The sequence below is a fragment of the Leptosomus discolor genome, chromosome 23 (assembly GCF_034619465.1).
Source record: "Leptosomus discolor isolate bLepDis1 chromosome 23, bLepDis1.hap2, whole genome shotgun sequence".
Taxonomy (NCBI): domain Eukaryota; kingdom Metazoa; phylum Chordata; class Aves; order Leptosomiformes; family Leptosomidae; genus Leptosomus; species Leptosomus discolor.
The window spans coordinates 3900672-3921940 of NC_141413.1; the positions used below are offsets into that span (position 1 = coordinate 3900672).

Sequence of the window (21269 nt, forward strand, 5' to 3'; positions counted from 1 at the left end):
CTGGCTCCGCGGCAACAACAAATACCACTTGTCACTGCTAAACCATAGGTGCTTTACAAAGAGGAGAAACACGGTTAATCTCATGCCAGAGACAGGGAAGACATGAATGGCCCCTGTATCCCAGTCCTTTTTTACATTTTCCAAGCAGGAAGAGCAATAATATGCTGAAAGCCTTCAGAGGTGTTAGTAGGAAAAGAATGAAGTGCTTTTAAAAACCTTTATGAAAATCTTGAGTACGGTTTTGAATGAGCATCCAAAATAAGACAGAAGTTTTCTGCCTGGAAAGAAAGGAGAAACAGTTTTAATGTCCTCTAGTCAATAGGGGAGGGGAAGACTAAGGGTGCCTCTGCCTTTTCACACCAGAGAGACTCAGACAGCTTTTATTGTGAAGGAAACTATTTCTGCCCTACTCTCTTGGGGACTCTCCCATCACAGCAACAGAAACTGATGTCTATTATTTATTTTATCACACGCAGGAATTTTTTTAATATAACAGAAACAATCTGGCCTAATTTCTAAAAGGAAATGAAAACTCACTGGAGGCACTGTTCTGCAATGCTAGCCTCTGATCGGTGTCTAACGTGAAGCTGCTTGAGAGGGAGCCAAGCTCAGCAGGGCATGCGAGCAAGAAACACCTGCTCTAGGTCACCCAGTATAGGTGTTCTCAGCTCCCTTCTTCCAAGTTTTTTTACTGTGCTGTGAAATGAGATGCCCCTCTGGCAATGATACGCGTTTCCCTCTCCTTCCAGAGCCGAAAGGCGATGAGGGCCTGTTTACAAAAGACTTTTCCAGCATCCTACACCATTTGCTTTACAGCCCAGTATAAACACCAGCGAAGTCTCACTTCACCACATGCTGTATAAACCCAGAGCAAGAGACAACCCTTGTCCTGAAGAGTTCACACTCCAAATAGAGCGGGCAAACACATGGTGGGAAGGAGGAGTAATCATTACTCCCTCTGTTACCAGGAAAAATCTTCGGTCAGGGAAAACAATTCTCTAATCTTTGATCGCTGTGTTTACACTTACAAAAACAAGCTGAACTTTTCCTTCAGAAGAAATACTCAAAAATTTCCAGAAACAGAAGTGTTAGAAGTGTACTTCTGAAAGGCAGATATGGCAGAACTGACGGCAGAATTCGAGTTTGTCCAGTCCTGGGGATTTCACCTGGGATCCGGCATTGAATAAAATACAGCCTGGTGGGACAGTTTACGACCAAATCCTGCAGATTGATGAGCTTTCCCTCTTCAACTGTATACACTTGCCATCAGCACCGCGATTCAGTAGACTTCAGACGACAGGCAGCTCCCCACTCAGAGGTGCTGAGGTCCAAAGGCCTTTGGTTTTCTAGCTCACTCACACATCCCACCTGGTTTGGTAAAACGCTCCAAATTCTGTTACTGTTCCTGGTACCAAACTCCTGACCCCTGAATTGCCCCACCAAGAGACCTGTTCTGAACCAAAGGCTGAAACGAGTGGCAAGACTTCGTGCCACTGCACATCGTCTCGGGTCTCTACTAGTCAGGCCATTACTTGTTAATCGTCAAACTTCAGGTGTCACAATTTTAACAGCCTCACGGCAGGAAGCAGCGGAGATCAAAGGGAGCAGGGCCTCTTAGCTGCAAGCCTTCAGCCCCCTGACTCCAGATGAGCATCTTGACAATCACACCCTACAGCTACAGGCAGAGGTCACAGCACCTTGTCAGGCTTCAGGCTTTGTCCTGGAGCCTTGGCTTCGTGTCTGGGACATCACGGGCCTGAAATCAGCCAGCACAAAGACTTGAGTGCTCGTTTTAGGCTCCGTCTGCACATGTACTTGCACTGAAAAAAATGCCAGCAGCTCGAGCGCTCCCCGTGACAGCAGCGCACACTTGGTTGTAGATGTTTCTGTTTTGAGCGGGGAAGTACTGAGGAGCTCCTATTCTGAAACAGCCATCTCTTGTCCCCCAGCGCTTGTAGCTAAACAACAAAACCTTTGAGGTGAAACCTAAGCAGTTATTTTGGTTTCCATTTGTGCCCAAAGGCAGTCCTTAACAAGAAGTATGTTAAATCCATTTCAAGAGGCGAATAGCAACTGGAATAATAGCAGACAAAATTCTGTGGAATTAGACTCTGTCATAACAGCAACCATTTACGGCTTGACTTGGGTTTACTTCTTTGTGAGGCAGGAAAGGAAGGAAAACAGCATGCTACAGCTCTGGAATGTCTTCCCTTTGTGCATGTCTATGAGATTTGTAGCATTTAAGCAGCACTTTAAAAAAAATATATATCAGAAGCACCTTCCTTGAGCTAACACTCATGTCTGTCCCCCTCCAAGCTGAACAGAAGTTCCTCACAGGCCATTACAGGTGGCTTGCCATGAGCCTGACAAGGTGAAGAGCACGCCAGCATGAACTGAACCCACACAGCCAGACACGTTTGGGATAACTTGCCTTCTGAAACTCAGTTTAAATTGAAATCAGATTTTCAATAGAAAAACATTTCAATAAAATAAAACGTTTTGTTTCAAGCACGCTGTTTCAAAGTGCTCTGTTTCAACTTGAATGTTAAATGGGATTTCACTATTAGAGGTGTACACGCGTGCAGAGATTATAACAAGTATTTTCTAGCTAATTTTGGCATTGTCACAGGAAAATAGCCTGTATATCCACAAACCATTTTCATACTTCCAAATTAAAACTTTTCAAAACTTTCATTCTGTGATTCTACCCCCACACCCCCAATTTACTGGTCTTTTTTGTGACTTCCTGCTTTCCAAACCATAGGAGCATGCTGTTTGTAATATGCCTACCACACTTCAGGGTATTATAAAACAGCCCATGTAGCAATATTCGAGGGAAATAAACCTACACATTTAACTCTTAGGTTGACCTCTGTTAGCAAAAACATTCACTGCCTATTATACTTGCAGCATAAAGCATTTAAGAGCAATTTCTTTTAGAAACAAACCTGAAATCGTATGCCCCAGAGTTCCCACAGAGCAATACCTCAGCTAATAATATACAGGTCAAGGGCCTAGGAAAGTGCTCATTAAATGTACTCTGCAGTTTCATAAAGCCTCTATTGATACAATAGTGAAGGCACTTTAATTGCCTGCAGACTTAGGAACACTGATAACCAGTAGAGCCTTAATTGTGCAGCCCAGAACAAAGTCACAATTGAAAAAACCCAACTTTAGCACTGAATTACATTCCTTTTCAATAAAAAAAAAAAAAAAATAAAGAACCCACCAACCTTCAGTGAAGGGCATCATTAGTTTCTAATACAAGCCTGCAGTGCTTTCTTGATTTTCTAACTTTCTTTCTCCACAATTAAAGACCAAATCCATCCACTATTCTTTAACTCAAAGGTGCAAATTCCTTCAGTCTTGTAAACAGCCCCAGGAAGAAAACCAGGATACCCAGATGTAGCAAAGCTGTGCCAGTATCCACCTTCTTTTGTCACATGCAAAACCTGTCAAGGTTAAGAGACCGAGTCCTCCTTTTTAGCTGACTTCAATGGCTCCTGCACCCTTGCAACTGGAAATGTGAGACTATTTCTCTCCAGAACGGTAGGCCTGTTCCCCACCTGTCACCTCACCGACTATCCCAAGCCATTTATTAATGGTTTGCCACCAAGATAACTGCTTTATCATAAGATAACCAGTTCTCTGATCTGCCTATGCAAGACCTTCTCTTGCCCCAAGTTGCTGTCAGGCGCAATAAGCCACCGCGTCCGTTCACTTCCACACGTATCGTTTCAACACTTTTTCCACAGCCAAGGACTGGCTTGGCCCAACTGCTAGCCAGCAGCTCTCCTCTGGTTTCCAAAATCCGAAATCCTATCCGGGACTGTGGAAGGGCTAACTGCCTGGCAGCATGCTTAACCACCTTGAGATCTTCCCATCCAGGAGGGGTTTTGGAGCACCAGCATCTGGGGTAAGGAGGGGCTGGTATCTGCTGGCACTGGATAGGACGCTAGCTGACAAGGGCAAGCCCAGTTTAGCATCCTCCAAAGTGCCCTGACCCAACAGGTCCCTTCGGGCACTCCTTGCAAGCGTAACTCCCCTAGCCGTCCTGACGGAGCAGGGCGTGACCTGGGAAGACATCCATTATGAACTGGATACACATGGCAAGCAGAAAGGAGTTTCAATCAATGCTAGTCTAAGGCAGGTCTCATCCTGCCACAGAGACGTCCTCCCAGCCCACGCGTGGGTCCCTCCGTCTTGCCTTCTTACCAGGAAGCCCTGCATGTTCCCACTGGGCGATACGGGGAGCACAGCAGTATCACCCAGTGATGCTCCTGGCTCTTGCAGTCGAGAGCTGCCCAGGAAGACGTTTTACACTGTCACTGCAGCCCTGCAGTTTTCACCTCCCTTCCAGTTTTGAGTCTGAGAGTTACTAGTGCAAGAAGCCATTAGTGGTTTTTCCTCTTCTGGGAGCATTTTAGAAAATGAACAAAGACTTATTTTAATTCCCATCCTGGCTTCTCTCCGAGATGCTCTCTTTTTGCACCGAAGAACTTGGCAGTCAGCAGAGCAGGGCTGACTTCCTGCCTCTAAAGGCTGCCTTGTAAATTATTTCCTCTATTGCACATTCCCTTTCCTGACAGCGCTGGGTGTGCAACCTGCTCTGTGCCCAGCTGCATGCGTGCACGTTCGTAAAGCAGCATTTAATACTTTCTCCCTCTTTCAGTTTTTCAAACTCCTAACACGGGAACAGGAGTAAATCCTTTTTTTAAGAGCTTCCCAACTCCACCAGCCATTAATTGCCAATTCTTTCTCAAGCAGTGGCAAAACCGCTGCAGCGCAGGCTCCCTGGGCATCAGCAGGTGTGAACAAAAGCAACGCACACTCTGTTCACACTGCCGAACCCCGATGCGGGGCAACTTTGCATCAGAAATTGGTGGCATGCTGAGCCTAACAGCTAAGGAAGAAGAGAAGAAGAAATAATTATTTCTTTTTTTTTTTTTTTTTTTTAGTCTTAGCACTTGTGGAAGCTGAGGCTGCTCAGTTCTCATCACATTTGTGGTCCTATGGTTTATATTATTGCTGTTACAAGATGGGGTTTTTATGTTTAGCAGAGAGTAAACCATAGTTCTTGGTGCCTTCAACTATCAAAGGTCCACTGATGTCAGCGGTAAAAATGAAACTACCTTTTAAACTCTCACCATTAATTATCTGTCACCCAGTGAAGATATTCCAGTCTGTCAGACAAAAGGTAGAAAGTGTGCAACCACACGATAACACCTGTAGCAACGTAAGTCATCAACTTCCAGACGGGGACTGAAGACTACATTAATCTTTATTTTCTGCCTTAATGTCTCTTTTGTAAATGCAGGCACATTAAAAAAATTCTAGTATTAAAAGCCAAGAGAGAGGAAACCGATCACAGCAACAAGAATTCAGTCTTTCCTGGTATGTGAAAATACACTGTTGAGGCACTGTAAAGTCACACCTAAATGCATCCAATTGTTTTCTGAAGCCCTTACTGCAATCGCTGACAGCTTTATTCAGTTCCTGGGTACTTTTGGCCTCTGCTAAGCAGAAGAGTCCAGCCCAGCCCACCCTGGGAGACTAAGAGCACTTGGCTGACAGCAAGAGCACTGTAACATCTGAAGTAAATAGCCTTGCTGCCAGGGGTTAGACAGTAGCATTTGGGGGCAGGAGCTGTCTTTGTCTTCTGTGGGTACACAGCACCTGGAGCAAGTCCGATCTGTCCTGTGACTGCAGTACAAAGGCCACGTAAGAAAGAATTATCAGCAGAAGGGGGTGGTGGTGGGGAGGTGTCTAGGCCCCCAGAAGGGGCCTCTGTCTAATTCAGGTCAAGCAAGAGAGTGGCAAATTCTGGTATAAACATTATTTATAACCAAAATACCTCCTTGACCTTCAGAACTGGAGGCCCAGTTGCTAACCAGATGCCCCGGATACATCCACAAGCCTCCTAAAGAATGCTTTCAAGGGCAGCCTCCTCCTGAAATCTCAGTCCAAGCAGTCACAACTGATTCCAAGGGTTAGAGAGAGGAAGGGTTTTAAATCCACAATGGATTCTAGAGAGAAGAGATGACCTTGTCCAAAAGAACACAGGGGAACAAGCCCAGCTTCTCTCTTAGACAGTGTGATGCCACAGTCTTAAGGACATTTCTTTAGAAGCAATGCCCTACCCCTAATATGTGCCTGGCCTTTGCAGGCTTCAGTATTCAGGGCTGCCATTCAGCACCTTCTGCCAGCAGCAGAGGTCACCGGGGTGGCCCTGTATGGTTTTGCTCAGGTAATGCAGTAACAACGCAGCCTCGTTGCCCTCTGTATGGAAGGGGGGATTCCTTCCCTGCTGGGGAACTTTCAAGTGAAAGGAAAATATTATGTAAAAGGTACAGATATTGAAAAGCAAACTTCAGAGAAATAAACTAGTAACTCTCCAAGACACGCAAGCCAAGAGACAAATTCATCAAATACTTCCAGCCAGCTGAGCTTTGTCATACTGGAGATGCTGGCATTTTATCCCCCAGCTAAGCATATAAACAGCACGCTGTCTCCTAACCTTAAGAACATTCATTCCAGCCATTCCCCTGCTCTGTTGGGGTAGTTGCCAGTGGTCACATAGCCCAGGCCAAATAACACCCTAAGCTGCACTCAGGACTTAGTTTAACTGGGTAATATATAAGTTAGGGGGGAGCAGGATTAAACTTCTGTCTGCAGCTCCTGATTTACAGTGTTACCCTTTTGCTTCTGAAATAAACCCAGCCACTGCTAGCAGCTTTACCAGAAGCCAGCCGGTAACGGTCAGTCCAGGGTGTGCAGCCAGCAGAACCTTTGAATGAAAAATAGCACTGGCCATCCCCAGAGAGGGCACAAGCAAGCTTGATACTGAGATGCAGCATCATTCTGCGCTAAGCTAGAGGGTTTCATCTGCACTCCGTAATTTAATAAAACAAATGCTTTGCGCAAGCACAACAGCTCCCGTGTCTGGGCCATTTTTGACAGAAATGGAAAGCCCTGCATTCCTTCAACAAGCAAAAGCCCTTTTTGTCCACAGAGCTCCCCACTGACTTACGGGCCCCTGCCCACGGAGCCCAGCTGCACCCTGCGAGGCTGAGCAGGGCACAGCCCTCCCAGTTTCCTCCCCTCTGAAGTACTTGCCTCTTCTTGCCCTGCACCACTTGGGGGTCTGCGAGAATGTGTGGTGCAGCCCCAAACCACCTGTACGGATGGGATTAAGTGGGGTAGGCTTGCTTCAGCATCTCAAAGCAGTGGGTGCAGTACCCTGGTCTCTCTCCAGCGTGCCTTTATTTTCTTCTCCTGACAGGCAGATAACATGCTCTGACACTGTCATCGTGAGGCCATCTGGCCTTGTCCAGGCATGTTTCCCATTAGACTTCAGAGCCACCAAAACCAGCAGAAAAGTCAAGACAGTAACAAACCACAACAAAAGCGCTACTCCCGAGGAACTAACATAAGGGTGGGAGAGGAAAGCACATCCACCAAAACAAAAGAATTCTCCTCTACTAACCTGGTTCTATCTTTTTTCTGTCTTTCACTCTCCTTTGAGGTTAACATGCACTCTGAAATCTGAGCAGTCCCATGCAATTCCACAATCAACACTTTTTACCATCTCTGGAAAATAACAACTCCACCTTTAACTAAAGGCCACCCCTGTGTGAGATCGGGGAGTCACACTTTGCTCTGACTAATACTTCTTTACACATCAGACAGACCTTGCATTTGGAGTTTCATTTTTGGGCTAATGCGCCTCGGCAAATTCCAGACTGATACTTATCACAGGGGATTTAAAAGGTTTTCCTATGTGTAATCAACTCTCCTGCCTCTAAAAACTCATATTGAAAATCCTGAGGAAGAAAAACAAAATAAATTCCCCAAAGACCTCCTATGGACTGTTTCATACCTCAGGCTTGAAAATAACTGGGCCAACCGAGAAGAATTTTGATTCTTTTTGAAATGGAGATTTCGTTCCACCTGATCCAGCTGAGATCACTTTTATGTGACTACAAGTCTTCCCAAAATGCACTTTAAAAATGGAAATGCTGAAAGATCCTCTGCAACAAAAGCGTCTTTACAAGTCTCTCCCACATCTTCTTCTGTTTTCTTTTGTTAAATGAAAAATCAGTTATCTTTCAACAGAGAGAGAACTGCAGTGAAGTACCAGGAAAGCCTGAAGCCTTACTTTAAAAAACAAAATTTAAGTACTTTGGCAATTTTATTTTGGGAACCTAAGCCAGCAATTCCTTGAGTCCCATGGAAAAGGAGGTACCAAAGCATGTACAGTCATGCCTGTAACTCCGATATTGGAAAGCACGGGCAGCACAGGCTGGGATCTACGTGGCTGAGGAGCAGCTCTGTGGAAAGGGACCGGCAGATCCTCGTGGACAAGCAGCTCCATATGAGCCAACGGTGTGCTGCTGCAGCAAAGCAAGCCAATGGGATGCCTGTTGCATCAACAAGGACATCACCAGCAGAGAGGAAGAAGTCATTATCCCACTCTACTCAGCACTTGTCAGGCCACACCTGAAATACTGTGTCCAGTTTTGGTCCCCGCTACACAAAACAAGACGTGGACAAGCTGGAGAGGGTCCAGAGAAGGGTCACAAAGATGATCCAAGGACTGGGAAGCTCGCCGTATGAGGAAAGGCTGAGAGAACTGGGTTTGTTCAGCCTTGAAAAAAGAAGGCTCAGGGGACACCTTAACACCATGTTCCAGTATTTAAACGGTGGCTACAAAGAAGATGGACACTGCCTTTTTGCAAGGGGTCACATGGAAAAGAGTAGGGGTGATGGGTACAAGTTACCTCAGGGGAGATTCCAATTGGACACAAGAGGAATTTTTTCACAACAAGAACAATCAACCACTGGAATAATCTCCCCAGGGAAGGGGTGGAGTCCCCAGCATGGGACACTTTCAAGATTCAGCTGGACAGGGTGCCGGGCCATCTTGTCTAGACTGTGCTTTTCACAAGGTTGGACCAGACAATCCTTGAGGTCCCTTCCAACCTGGTATTCTGTGCTTCAATTAGGCAAAAGGCAGAATACCACAGAACCCATGCAGTTTCACTTCTGACACCCCTTGCACTTTTTTGGGGGCTGCAAACTTTGAAGCCTGCCACATTTCAGAAAGCAGAAAGCTAAGGAAAACAAGAAGTCCCTCAAAGCACAGCAGACCACCTGCAGTCCAGGAAGTGGATTCCAAAGTACCCAGATTTGAAAGCACAGGTAGAAGCTCTGAGGCTGTTTTAGCTGCATGTATGACTCCTTCAAACAACACAAAAATCCCAAAACCCCAACCAGTGCTCAAATAGTGAGGTCTAATTTGGTGTTGACATATTTGACAAGTAGTATCACTTAATGCTGGAAACAGAGATGTGTTTAAGAGTCTCAGACTAAGGAGGAGACAAAAATCGGCCATTACATATGTCTTCATTCCTAACCTTCCCACATTTTCTCACCCTTGAAATGCTGTAGCAGATTTTACACCTCAAGGGGAAAAATGCAAATAATTACTTCAGTTAGGCAATATGGGCTCAAGCAAAAGCTCTGTCTGTTCCCAGAGGGCGTCAGTTTATACCAGTGAGGTATGTGCATTATTGCATTCAGACACACAAAACAGTGACATTTCCTACAGGGGACAACCGCACAGAACACTTTCTGCCACGCATCCAGTGTCTGAATAGGAAGGCAGCATAGTCTGCGAAAAGCACTTTCAACTGGCAACCTCACAAAAATGATGGCACTGGGCAAGGCAAGAAATCCCAGCATCCTATTTTCAGCAGCTGGCAGTGTGAGAAAACACAATGAGTACAGGAGCACTAAGTGTTCTTCCCTCCCCGCTTCTGGCAATCGCAGGAGTCAGGTCTTGCTGAGCTACAGCACTGAAGCTGCGATGTGCTTCTAGAAAAGGCAAAGGCTTCGAACTCTTGTTTCTTTCCAAAAAGTGACCTAAGATGAAAAGTGTATTTTTTTCTTCCAGTTTTCACTGCTCAATAAAACTGACTTTTATTTAGCTGCCTTGTTCCTACGAGTCTTTAGATATTAAATTAAGGTCAGGACCTACGCTAGTATAAAACAGCTTTGCTCTATTAACCTATGAGAAACTGGCCCAGTTTCCTTAGCATGAAAACTTACACTAAAATTTTTGCTAGAGGGGGTGATAAAAAAAAGCTTGTTAGTTCAACATCTAGGCTCTACCTGTCCTGATCTTCAAATACCTACACTCACAACTTAGGAGTCAAAGTCTGGCTGAGTTTTCTGACTGTTCGCTTTTGGTCTTTACTTGCTGGGAACGTAGCTGTCTGCTTTGGCTATGCTCTTAATTGAATTTTCTCCCCTGGATTACCTCCAGATAGTCCTTGAAAACGGGTAGTTCACAGAACAGGCCAGGTATTGTTTATAGGGAAAATGGGCTATTTGCAGATGATTTACATGTTGCATAGGACGGTTTTGTGGTCCAGCTCCATCAGAAAATAAAGAAATGGTAAAGCTTATCAGGTCATCAACCCCCTTGCTTTGTTCCTTCTCCCATTAAACAGCCATTTCTGGAGAGCAACAGATTGGGGTTCCAGGCATTTGCATCGAAGCAAGTGTGCTGCTGCCATGGTAAGTCACTGCCGATGGCCATCTGGGAAGCTTTTTGACAATGACACTTCAGACCTCTTTCCAAACCTGCTCATTTCTGAAATACAGCACCGAGAGGAAACCCACAGCACTGACTGCCAGTTTGAATGCAGGGAAGAAAACCTTAGTTTTTTCCCCTGCTTGTTACCATCGCTTCATTCCACAGCTTTCTGACTGTCCCATTTCGGCTGCAGACATTCAAACCATCTAACTTTCAGGTCTGCTGTCAATTAAACAAGTAATTTGGTGCACACTTTGTATATGGGTATTTCCAGGACTGGAGCCCTTGTAACCTCAATTAAAGACAGGATTATAGTCTCAGTTCCATCTCTAAAAAGAACTTGAAAAAATAAACACTACTACAAGACAAAATGCCTGTTTACCCAGAAGGAACTCCCTCAGTTAGTGAAGCTTGTGATATAATTTGCAAAGCAGCCACTGAATGTTGCTGCGTGTAGGTTTGGATGGAGGATCTGGACTTGAATTCTGTCTAATTAGCCACACTGCAAATCCAGGTTCCAAGTCTGGAGGCATCAGAGTAGCAGGCCCTGCCATGAAGCACAGGCATTTTCAAAAGTTTCCTTACAGCTATTAAAACAATAGAAAAGGAACAGGTATTTCATCTCCTGTAACCTAGAAATAATACTACTATCCCTGGAAGAAAGCATGTCAGGAAGGAATAATTTTTCACTAAGAATTCTTTCCCAGGTCTTGTCTCATGTGAGCAAAACATAGGAAAATATTCCTGTAATTTGCTGACAACATGCAAATACATTTTTGCCAATGAGCAAAGAGAAATTGAATCAAAAAATTAACAATAAAATACATTCCCTTCTTTTAAGGCACAAGGAAGTCTTTGTAAGTTTTGGAATTTAACCCCTCATGTAAGCTCTGAAAACTGCCTCTTCATTCAATCTTGTCCTTCTTGAATAAGTGTTAAGATCAAGGGACACAAAAGACTTTTCTCATCTTGTGCATCAGCCTTTGTGGACCACAGAAGACTGCTGGAAATCTGATGTTGTACAACATAGCCTTTCAGTTTTTCTGTACAGAAACAGGATGTGCCTTTACTGGACAAGCAGAAAAGCAGGCCACGGACAGATTTTCAAGTCTTTCTGGCAAGATTACTCCGGCTTCCCAAAAAACAGTGTAAGCCAGCACATGGGAGAAGTAACACAGCACCTCAACCATTTCCTGCACAGGTCAGTCTTCCCACAGATGAATGAAGCCGAACACACTGAAGCATGAAGGGCTGCTCTGAAGTCCAAGTCAATTCCTTCATCACCTCCTTTAGCACAAGTCATTTCATGCTCTACTCCCAACAGCCATGACTTAGCAGAAGCAGCATCTTCAGCAACACCGTAAATTATAAATGGTTTCATTGACCTTTGCCTGATCCCACCAGAGACTGGGTGCAGCAGCTCACTACCGGCAGCGAAGGATGCCAGCTATATGCCAGCTACTTCAGTGGAGAATCTCCCACATTTTTTTTGGCAGCCATACCGGTTTTCAGACACAGGGTGTGAGCACAACTGCCATATGCCTTTCACAATTAGCAGCACCGTTGCTGTAGACGAAATGGCCTAGCTCAAAGCCAGCAGACCTACTGCTTGTTCACTGTGCAGCAAACAAGCCGGCAGACACACTTCCGGACCACTGGCTGCTAGTCCTGTTCTGGTCCGCATCCTACAGCGGATCCAGAGTCTGAGGCGCTTACTGGAGACTCAAGAGCTTCGCCACCTTATGGCACACACATTGCACAAAATGTCCTATTGCCACACTCACAAGCTCACCTTTAAAAGAGGAAAACAGGTCCTTTGCACATCGGGCTTACTCAGCCTGGAAGCCCTAATACGGGAGTAACAAACGTCTGTTGTTAAGCACCACCATCCCACTGAATCGTTTTAGGCACATGCATCGGAACTTACACAGTGTGTGCTGGAGATGATGACAGAGCTAGAGATGAAGCTCAGACCATCGTTCATACTGACTTGAAGAGCTGCTTCCCTGAAAAAAACCCACAAGAAACAAGTCAGGCCAGCTAGTCCACAATCCTCTACTAGATAATATCCTCTGGAACCTGGGCTCCTGATGCACAGAAAAGCCTTTTGTACAGGTTAATTTACATGGACAGGGCTCTCTCCCCTGTGCTCCAATGCACAACTGCCCATTAACCCAACAAGCACAGGAGACAACGTCAGAATTAGACGCATGTAAGCACAACAGAATACAGGGAGACGACCCAGACTCATTTTCCCACAGGCAAAGTAAATATTTGAGTACATAGAACAAACATACATGCCAACTTCTCGTAGCACAGGTGCTGGGCAGAGTAAGTAGGTATCTTCCACTACAAAAGGCTTCTCATCTGAAAAAAGAAATATTGGGATTTATTACCAGATTGGTAATACAGGTTTTAAAGACCAAACTTAAAACAATGTTTTTCCTCACGCTTGATACATAAACAACACAAAACACTGTGTGAGGGATAAAAAGCTACTGCACAGCAGTTGTTTTATGGTTACTGCAGGCATCTTCTGCCCATAGAGCTACAGAGTAAGTACAAGGTAACAGCAGATGCAACTCAGGAAAACAAACAAACCAACCCTCACATTTACCCCCGTCCTGAGAAAGATGGGGAAATGGGGCAGCTGACCCTGCTTCCTCATTTCTTTGCAAAGCCCTTGTGAAAAGGGTCTTGTTTTCAGGCTCCCACAGCTCTCTGTCATTCTCACTGTGAAACATCATTCCACGAAGCCCCTTGTGGCGCCGCTCCCGCGGAAGGGCTGAGGAGTACCTGCCCCTGCAGAGCTGAACGCCTCGGGGCAGTCGGAAGCCCTGCACCGCCTGTCACCCGCATGGGGCGAGCAGCACCTTCGCCATCCCTACAGCTGCTCCGGGCTGCTGAAATCTGTCACATGACGTAGCTGAGCCCCAGCAAAACTGAAGACGCAAAGCTTTTTGAAGGGTCAGAGTGAATGACCACAGCCACTCTATACACGAGACCAGATGGAGCCCCAGCAGATTGCACACAATTGGAAATAGCTGCGTTAAGAAAATTGTACGTTACGGAAAATTTCTCATTTCAAGGCAGACTCATCTGAACCTAAATTATACATTCAACTTGAATTATACTATGGTTTTAAAAGTAGAGTGAGAAAAATTATCAATAGGCAATTGCCTGGGAAACAGGAACATTAGCTAATACTCTTCTTTTGTAGACTTAAATCAGAACCTTATACCATCACTCTGGTGAGCAGACAGACAGGGATCTCAAAGAACTTCCCAGCCCGTTTGCCAGCTGACTAGAGGTTGGGCAGATTGGCAGAAAACCAGGCAGACGGGCTGGGTGGTTTTTGCTTTTTTGGCCTGGAAACCACACATTCCCGCAGAAGCGGTTGATTCTGCTGAATCAGCATTTTCCAGGAGTGCGTCACTGCATCAGAAAGCTTTCTACCAGCTGTACTTATAACCATCTCTAGGGCATCCTGTAGAGATGCTTATAGATCTGGAATGAGCTGTTACCAAATATTACCAGCTTCCTAACATTTTCCAGTTAAAATTTTCATTTTTGTTTGAAAGCTCCTCCTCTCCTGACAGATTCCTTCCCTTTCGCCTCTCAAACCTGTAGGTTTCCAATCTCATCTTCCATCCAAATCTTAAACCTCATCTCTATATACCGCAGGGTGGCAGAGACCTTCATCCTATGGGGCCATGTCGAGACACGAGTACAATTCATCACCACCCCACTTTGCTATCTGAAACACACACAGCAAACCCGGGGTTTCCGACCATCTGAAGTCTCTGCACAGTGCCCTGAATTAACTTACCAGGGTGCACAGAACTCTGGCAACGTGGAAGCAAGGTTACAGCGTTCAGCGCATCGCTGACAACAACAGGGAATGGAAAGGAGCAAGGATAAAAGTTTAACCAAATTGTTTAGCCATCTAATGAAGAGCTGAACTAGTCTGACTGTCTGGTCTTTTGTTTTTGAGGAAACTTGTGCAAGTTACAATTCCATTTAAGGTGCCAGTGGAAAGAGGAAAAGCCATGAAGAAACACAAGCCAAAGAGAATGCGGCAACCTTCTCTAAAGTAATCTCTGCATCAGCTGTGAGCCTTGTTCATTCTTCACTTGGCTGTTGAGATAAATTTGTTCACATGGATGGTGTCAAATAATGATTAGGGCAACAGCAGTAGAGGACTACCGATCCTGGCCCCATTCTCAGGGGTTAGCTCAGGAGGGTTCACACAGAAGCAGGGTCACGCAGCACATTTCGCTGTAGTGGATGAGGCATAAAGAGAAGAGATACAGACTGCAAGAGTTTGTCCCCTCAAGCAGAAGCAGGATTCACCAAGTCAAGCATTCTTTCCCAGACATTCCTAAAAGACAGGTTTCCACTGGATACAAAGTTTTAGAAAGCAGTAATATTGCTCTAGTAATTCCTATCACCCATTATAATCCCTATTTCGTACTTTGCTTTGGCAGCAATGTAAAAGATTATTTCCTCAGGCAGGTTAGGAAATGTTTATTTTTTACACTCCATTAAAAAAAAAAAAAAAAAAAGAAATGGTAATGAAAAGTTGTAACCTTCCCTGAAGTTTTCCTTATGTTTCCAGCTTCCAGCAAATCCTATGCCTACACAGACACATTTGAATTTTTGGGTTACCCACAGCAGTTATTTTGTTAAGGACTGTTTGACATGGGCAGACAGCTGAAAGTGAAACATTTCAGCCAGCCATATGGTTTTCACTGTCAGGCTTCGCTTCTGCATCATGGTTCACCTACTAAGAGCAGTCTTCAAGCTTCTGTGACCCCTCTAGATCCCTGCTCCTGCTGTTGGCCTGGAAAGTACCATATTACTGCTGTTTCCCCCAGCCTCAGTGCAAGAATGCATACGAACATTTCCACTATGCTAAATATTAGGAGCAGATGTTTTTAGCACAGGGTATTCTTTTGCTTGGCTCCATACTATCTAGAAGATTGCTGCCTCATTGAAAGAGAGGCAGACAGACAACAGGCATTCAAAGCATGCAATGCAGAGATGCATCGCACATCCCTCACTTCCTATCGCCTGCAGCACAGGCACTGGGTTTCTGGAGAGCTTGCATCACAGGCTCTCAGTTTTGCAACAGAGTTACCACATCAACCAGCGGCATTTCCCACTTTGCACAAGCAAAGCAGATGCACAGGGGTGGTGAATCTGTCCCTACGGTTCTGTTCTCACCCTGATTTATGAAGGTATCATTAATGCCCATAAATTTATGGCATTGTCTCAGTGCACCCGTGCCAAGAGAATGAAGACCAACACCTTATTTTCTCGTTTGCTAACACTGGCACCAAGGGCCAAAGAATTCTCCATGCCAGCATTCACTAGAACAAAAGCTGACAATTTTGCAAGGCCTTTTACTTAGATCTCATTAGCTTTTTGTTTCTCTTCCTTTCCCTTCCCACTCCCAACTTGCATTAAAGTCTATGCCTCTCTAGAAAGTTTATCAGACTCAGAGTCCCAAGAGGGAGCTCATGGCTGGCCAGGCTGGCTACAGGGGGAGATTATTTTGCTTGGAGAATGTTTGTGTTTTACCACAAAAATGAGTGACTATTTTCCTTTGCTCTAAACAAAAGAGGATCCATTTGGTTTGCATAACTCTGGCCATCTGACGCCTTCCTGGAAAACTTACATAGGGAAACCAAACAAAACAACACTTCTCATCTGCTATTGCATCTCTATCTGCAGGATGCATTTGAAAGAACGCCGCTTTTCTCGCCTGCTACAGAAAAAACTTGCTGTATTCCTGTGCACTAAGAGATGGGCCTGACTGCTCCCAAACTCTAGACCTCATGCCAAAATCTGAATTTTGTGGTTTGGACTCCCCTCAGCTGACAGTACTAGTGGAAGAGCTGTGGAAGGCAGGGGGTGGAGCGCTCGACTTGACATCGCTGACTTTGCTGCCCAGGAAGCGATTTCTGTGCGCGGCTTGGCCGCTGGCTGGCCGTGTAAGCGTGAAGAAACCACTTTGCCTCCTTTGCCAGCTTCACAGAGGGATGTTCAGGCCTTGATCGCATCTCAGACACCAATCGAGGGCAGAGCTTGGACATCTTCAGGAAGTATTGCAATGCTGCACTTTTGAGAAAGCCTGCCGACAGCCACGGGCACAATTTGCTGCTTACCTGTGCACCCCTAATGACTCCATCAAGCAAAATAAGGTTCTCGCTGTATAAAAAAACCCCTTAGGACACAGCACAGAGGCAACTAAAACTAGTCAGTCCTGAGGCATAAGCCATTCAGAACAGCATGCAGAAATGGAAAGTGGTCAAACATCTCACAAAAACACCTGCTTTCTGTGGATGCCCTTTCAGCAAGGTAATTCCTACTGCTTGAATTCCTGTAAATCGCTACCCGGCATTCCTACACCTTTTAACAGCTATCTGCAGCCTGTAAAATCTATTATCCCCAGCATTAGTGAACAGTTTCTTTTGCCATTAGCAGGGTGTAACCTTTTGGCAAGCCAGGACTTGGAGTACTTCCCAACTGTAATAATAAAAGCCTCAATATCTGCATGCTGTTTTAACACAGAGGAGCAAACCTCAATAAAAGAGAGGTACAAAAACCCAAAGAAGGTGACCAAGACAGATAGTAGTACTTTCTTTTAGCCATATAACCAAGTTAAGTCAACAGCCTTTGCTTTGGTTAATGGTTCATCCAAGAGCTGACTGGCTTACTGAAAACTGACTGCCAAGATCCCTTACAGAGTAAGAAAGCACAACATTTTCAAACTGCCACCCAATATCGCAAGTGCTGACTGTTGGACTCGCAATATCAGCAATATTTTAGTCCAGAAAAGCCTGCAAAAGCCGTTTGCCAAACTCCACGTATATCACAGACTAACAATTTCCTTCTGTTACCCCTGTATTTATGATCTGCATTCAACAAAAGTACATCTCAGAAAACACTTTGACCTCATCTTCTGCTACTATAGGAGAGAAGACTCTGGTCTGTTAGACTAGTACAGCCAAACTGGGGGTGGGAGTCTGGCTGCTCTCAGGTAAGACTCCCTCAGGAATATCTGTGCTAAGAATGAGGTTTTCCTCTGTACCTCAGCCCACTCCAGATGGGTAGCCTTGAGCTATGTGACTTGAGCACTTCCATTGTCCCTTTGTTGCCTCAGATGAGACAAAATACCTCCATAATTCTCTGCACCACCTACCAAAGCACAACCTCTGTTCCTCCTGGCTGACTCCTCCTCTTATGCCCCTCCTTGTGACAACTCTGCAAGCAAAGTTTTTATTTCAAATCCATTTTGTGGGGAGATAGGAATGTAGAAAGACACTGGAACACTCTCTATGCTAGAGAAACTGCCTACAAGAAAGATCCATAAATAAGAAATGTTTTGTTAATGCTGTAATGAAAACCACATTGAGATCATGCTGTAATTGCTCTGCTTTGTGTAGGGACACATGGGCTTTTCATGCCAAAGCCATTCAGAGCAGCGTTAGGAGATGGGGGGAAGACACAGATAAGCACAGAACAATGGTAAAGCATTCAGAACAATCTCTAGACGGAGAGATGGGATCTGGAAGGAAGGGCTTTTTCTCTGATGGGTTCACCTGCTGTGCATACAACTGCTCAGCAAGCACACATAGCTTCAAGGCTACTAACAGACCTTGGCAAAGCAGCGCGCTATTAATTTGCCGATGGTCACAACTGGCAGCTCAGGAGAGCAGCCCATGCTGCAGTACAACAGGGTCACTCCCAGGCAGGAGTCTTGCTCCGGCACGGCGACAGCTCCACACCAATCTCAGAGCTGTTACCATAAGCTCTGTTATGCTTATTTGCACAGATTTACTCATGTCACAGTGAGAGACCATCTTGGTCCCCCAGCAGCACACAGCATAAATAAATGAGCTTGGTAAAGCGCTCCACATGCACAGAGACTCTCCTCCTCACTCAGCCCAAGTTTCCTGACTGCTCTGTGCTTGTTCCTCCACACTCAGCCTGGGCAGCTACAAAGAAGTCTGCTGGAGGCAAATGCACAGGAATCCTGTTTGAAAAGTTCCTAGACCGTAATTTGTTAAAGGCTAGGAGAGCATCTGAGGGAAGCGTGTCCATTTCTCCTGTTTTCGTATTCTTTGTCCAGCAATGACTTGGGCCACCCTTCAAAACAGGATGCCAAACTCATCTTGGTGTATGTTTTCACCTAGGAAAAATTAGAGGCATAGGTTGTGTCCTTCAAAAAGGTTCACACTCCCAAAAAACCCCTGATGGAGTCTGTACGCACTGATGGGCATTCTCTATTACCGCAGCAGAAAGAGGGAAAAGCTACTATAAGAAAAAAAAAAAATGAAAAGGTTCAGTGGAGGTGACATGATGAAGTGAAGAAATCAGGGATTAGAGACTGGAACCGCAAAGCAAAACATTCCTGTGCTAAGAGTGACCAGGCTGCAAGCAAGTAAAGAAGATACCACAAGAAGATACTGTGCAGCCAGGAAAAAGGAAAGACAAGGGAAACAGGGCAACCTGCTAGGCTTTAAAAACAGAAGATCGTTTTTAGAAGGCATTTGTTGGGCAGTTTGGGATACAGTCCCCTATACAGCTCACTCTCCGCTGATACCTGGCAAAGTCCTGCTCCCACTCTCTTTTCCTCATTTTCCCTCACTGCTAGTACCCAAGGCTGGGGAAAAAAAAAATTAAAAAAATAATCAGGCTACTTTGTGCAAAGGATGCTTTGGCCAAGCATCCAGAGCATTCACTAGAATGCACAAGTTCTAGCCCCACCTCGCTGTGGTGCATGCTGTTTCCTCACCAATCTTTCATCTCTATTCAGTTTCAAATTGCCTAGGATGGAGCTTGCCACTATGCCCAGAGCTATCTTTGCTGGACCTTGCACAGTCTGGCCAGACAATGACATTTTAGCACTACAAAGCAGCCATAAGTCACTGCACTGGATAATTACTTTTAACTCTGTGCAGTCTGAAACCAATTCTCCTAGGTCCTGCTGCTGGCAGAAAACACCCTGCTGTTGAACATGCATCTGATCACAGTTCTGCTCAGCCAAATATTCTTCATGGTTTCTACAGATGTTCCTTTTTTTTTTTATCCCATAGCTATGAACATTATGAGCTGATGCTCTCTTCACCTGCCACTTTTCTCTGCCAATAATCGCAATAAAAATCTATTAGCTCATGCCCTTAACCTCAGCAAGTCCTAGCTGTGCTGGTCTACATCTCATCTGGGATAATTTAAGGTTTCAGGAACTGTTGGCTTAGTGTTATCTTTAAAAATACCCCCCTCCCTGATACAATCAGAGGCTTCAAGGGGTCAAGCAAACAAAAACAGCTGAGCTATCCAATCTCCATAAGGTTTCCATAAAATTCTCATTCGGTTAACTCTTATGTTAAGCTGTTTGCAGCAAAGTGCCACAAAGGCACACCGAGAACACAGACTGGAGCTGCAGGCTCCAGTGAAGCAAAACACTGGAGATAAGTTGCTCTGTATGACAATGTAACAGAGCTGTGCCAGTTCCCACCCAGGGAGACTTGGGTTTGAGAACATCAATGAGCAACCGGTGAGTTCCCTGAATCAGGGAAAGGTTTGAACTCAGAAATGGAGTTTGTGACCTCTTCCAGGTCAACGCATCAAACAATTTAGGGCTGTGCAAAATGAACCGAGAAGTCTTGGTGCAGTGCCAAGGAGAATGAGCTCACTCTTCATCGGTTCAGGACACAATGAACGCATCAGGTCAGAATGCAGGGAACACGTTTGGCCTTTATCCTCATTTTCCACCATCATTTTGTGGACACAGGAAGACAGCTTCAAACAAAAAGAGCCCACGGGCTGCACTGATCTTTCCTAACAGCTACTATGAAAGTATGAAGACAGACAGCATAATAAATTACTCAGCTAGACAAGCAGTCAGCACACAAAAAGAGAGGAAGGAGTCTTCCTCCTCACCCCCACCACCAGCAGGTCACAGTGTTCGGGAGTGAGGTAACCCTTGCAAACATTTCCTCCCATTGACAACACTGGATGTTTTTGTGTCTCCATAGACAGGACACACGGAATAGTGGAAAGCTGATAGATGACATTTTTAGCTTTGTGAAGACTTTAGGATGTTTCCAGGAACTAATGCCTTGCTGCAGAGCCAGCCAGCTCTGGGGAAGCTGAGCTAAGAAGCAATGGGGATGCATTGGCAGGTCACAGCTAGCATGGCCCCAGGTGACAGAGGTAACTTTCAAGCTAATGACAAGGTAGTCCTCTGGAGGAAAAAGTGGAACAGCAAATCAAGTGCTGAAAAGACTTTACACAGGAGAGAAAAGAAGGATAGCATTAATATCACCTCCCCACCTCACAAAGTTGTCAGGATCAGTAGCTACTTTTACCTTCCACCCAGGCTCAGAGTCCTGCCCTGGACTCATGATGCAAAGAGGGCCATAAGAAGGACAACTGTTGGATGGATATGGAGGCAGAAATGAATGAAGAACAAGTGACTGAGAAAGGAGACCTGCATCAAATCTCTGCCTTCTGAAGAGGCCCCATAAACCAGTAGGAAGGGTACTAGACTGGGTCAGGACATCCACATGCTTGCCTGTGATTAGCTCACTTGCAGCAGCTACCTTCAGTACTGTAACTTCAGTTCCCCTGTCTGTAAACCAGGGCTAGTAGAGGTTAC

The 21269-nt window shown here is 45.2% G+C and overlaps 1 protein-coding gene across 1 annotated transcript in view; it reads right to left on the reverse strand.

The window, feature by feature from the left end:
• ANTXR1 (ANTXR cell adhesion molecule 1) overlaps window positions 1-21269 on the reverse strand; it is a 105470-nt gene that overhangs the window by 50265 nt on the left and 33936 nt on the right. Inside the window, exons 11-12 of the mRNA XM_086477108.1 lie at window positions 12898-12967; window positions 12528-12606 (exon numbers count right to left, since the gene is read on the reverse strand). Of these exons, the coding sequence (XP_086333234.1) occupies window positions 12528-12606; window positions 12898-12967 (149 nt within the window). The remainder of the gene's footprint in view (window positions 1-12527; window positions 12607-12897; window positions 12968-21269) is intronic.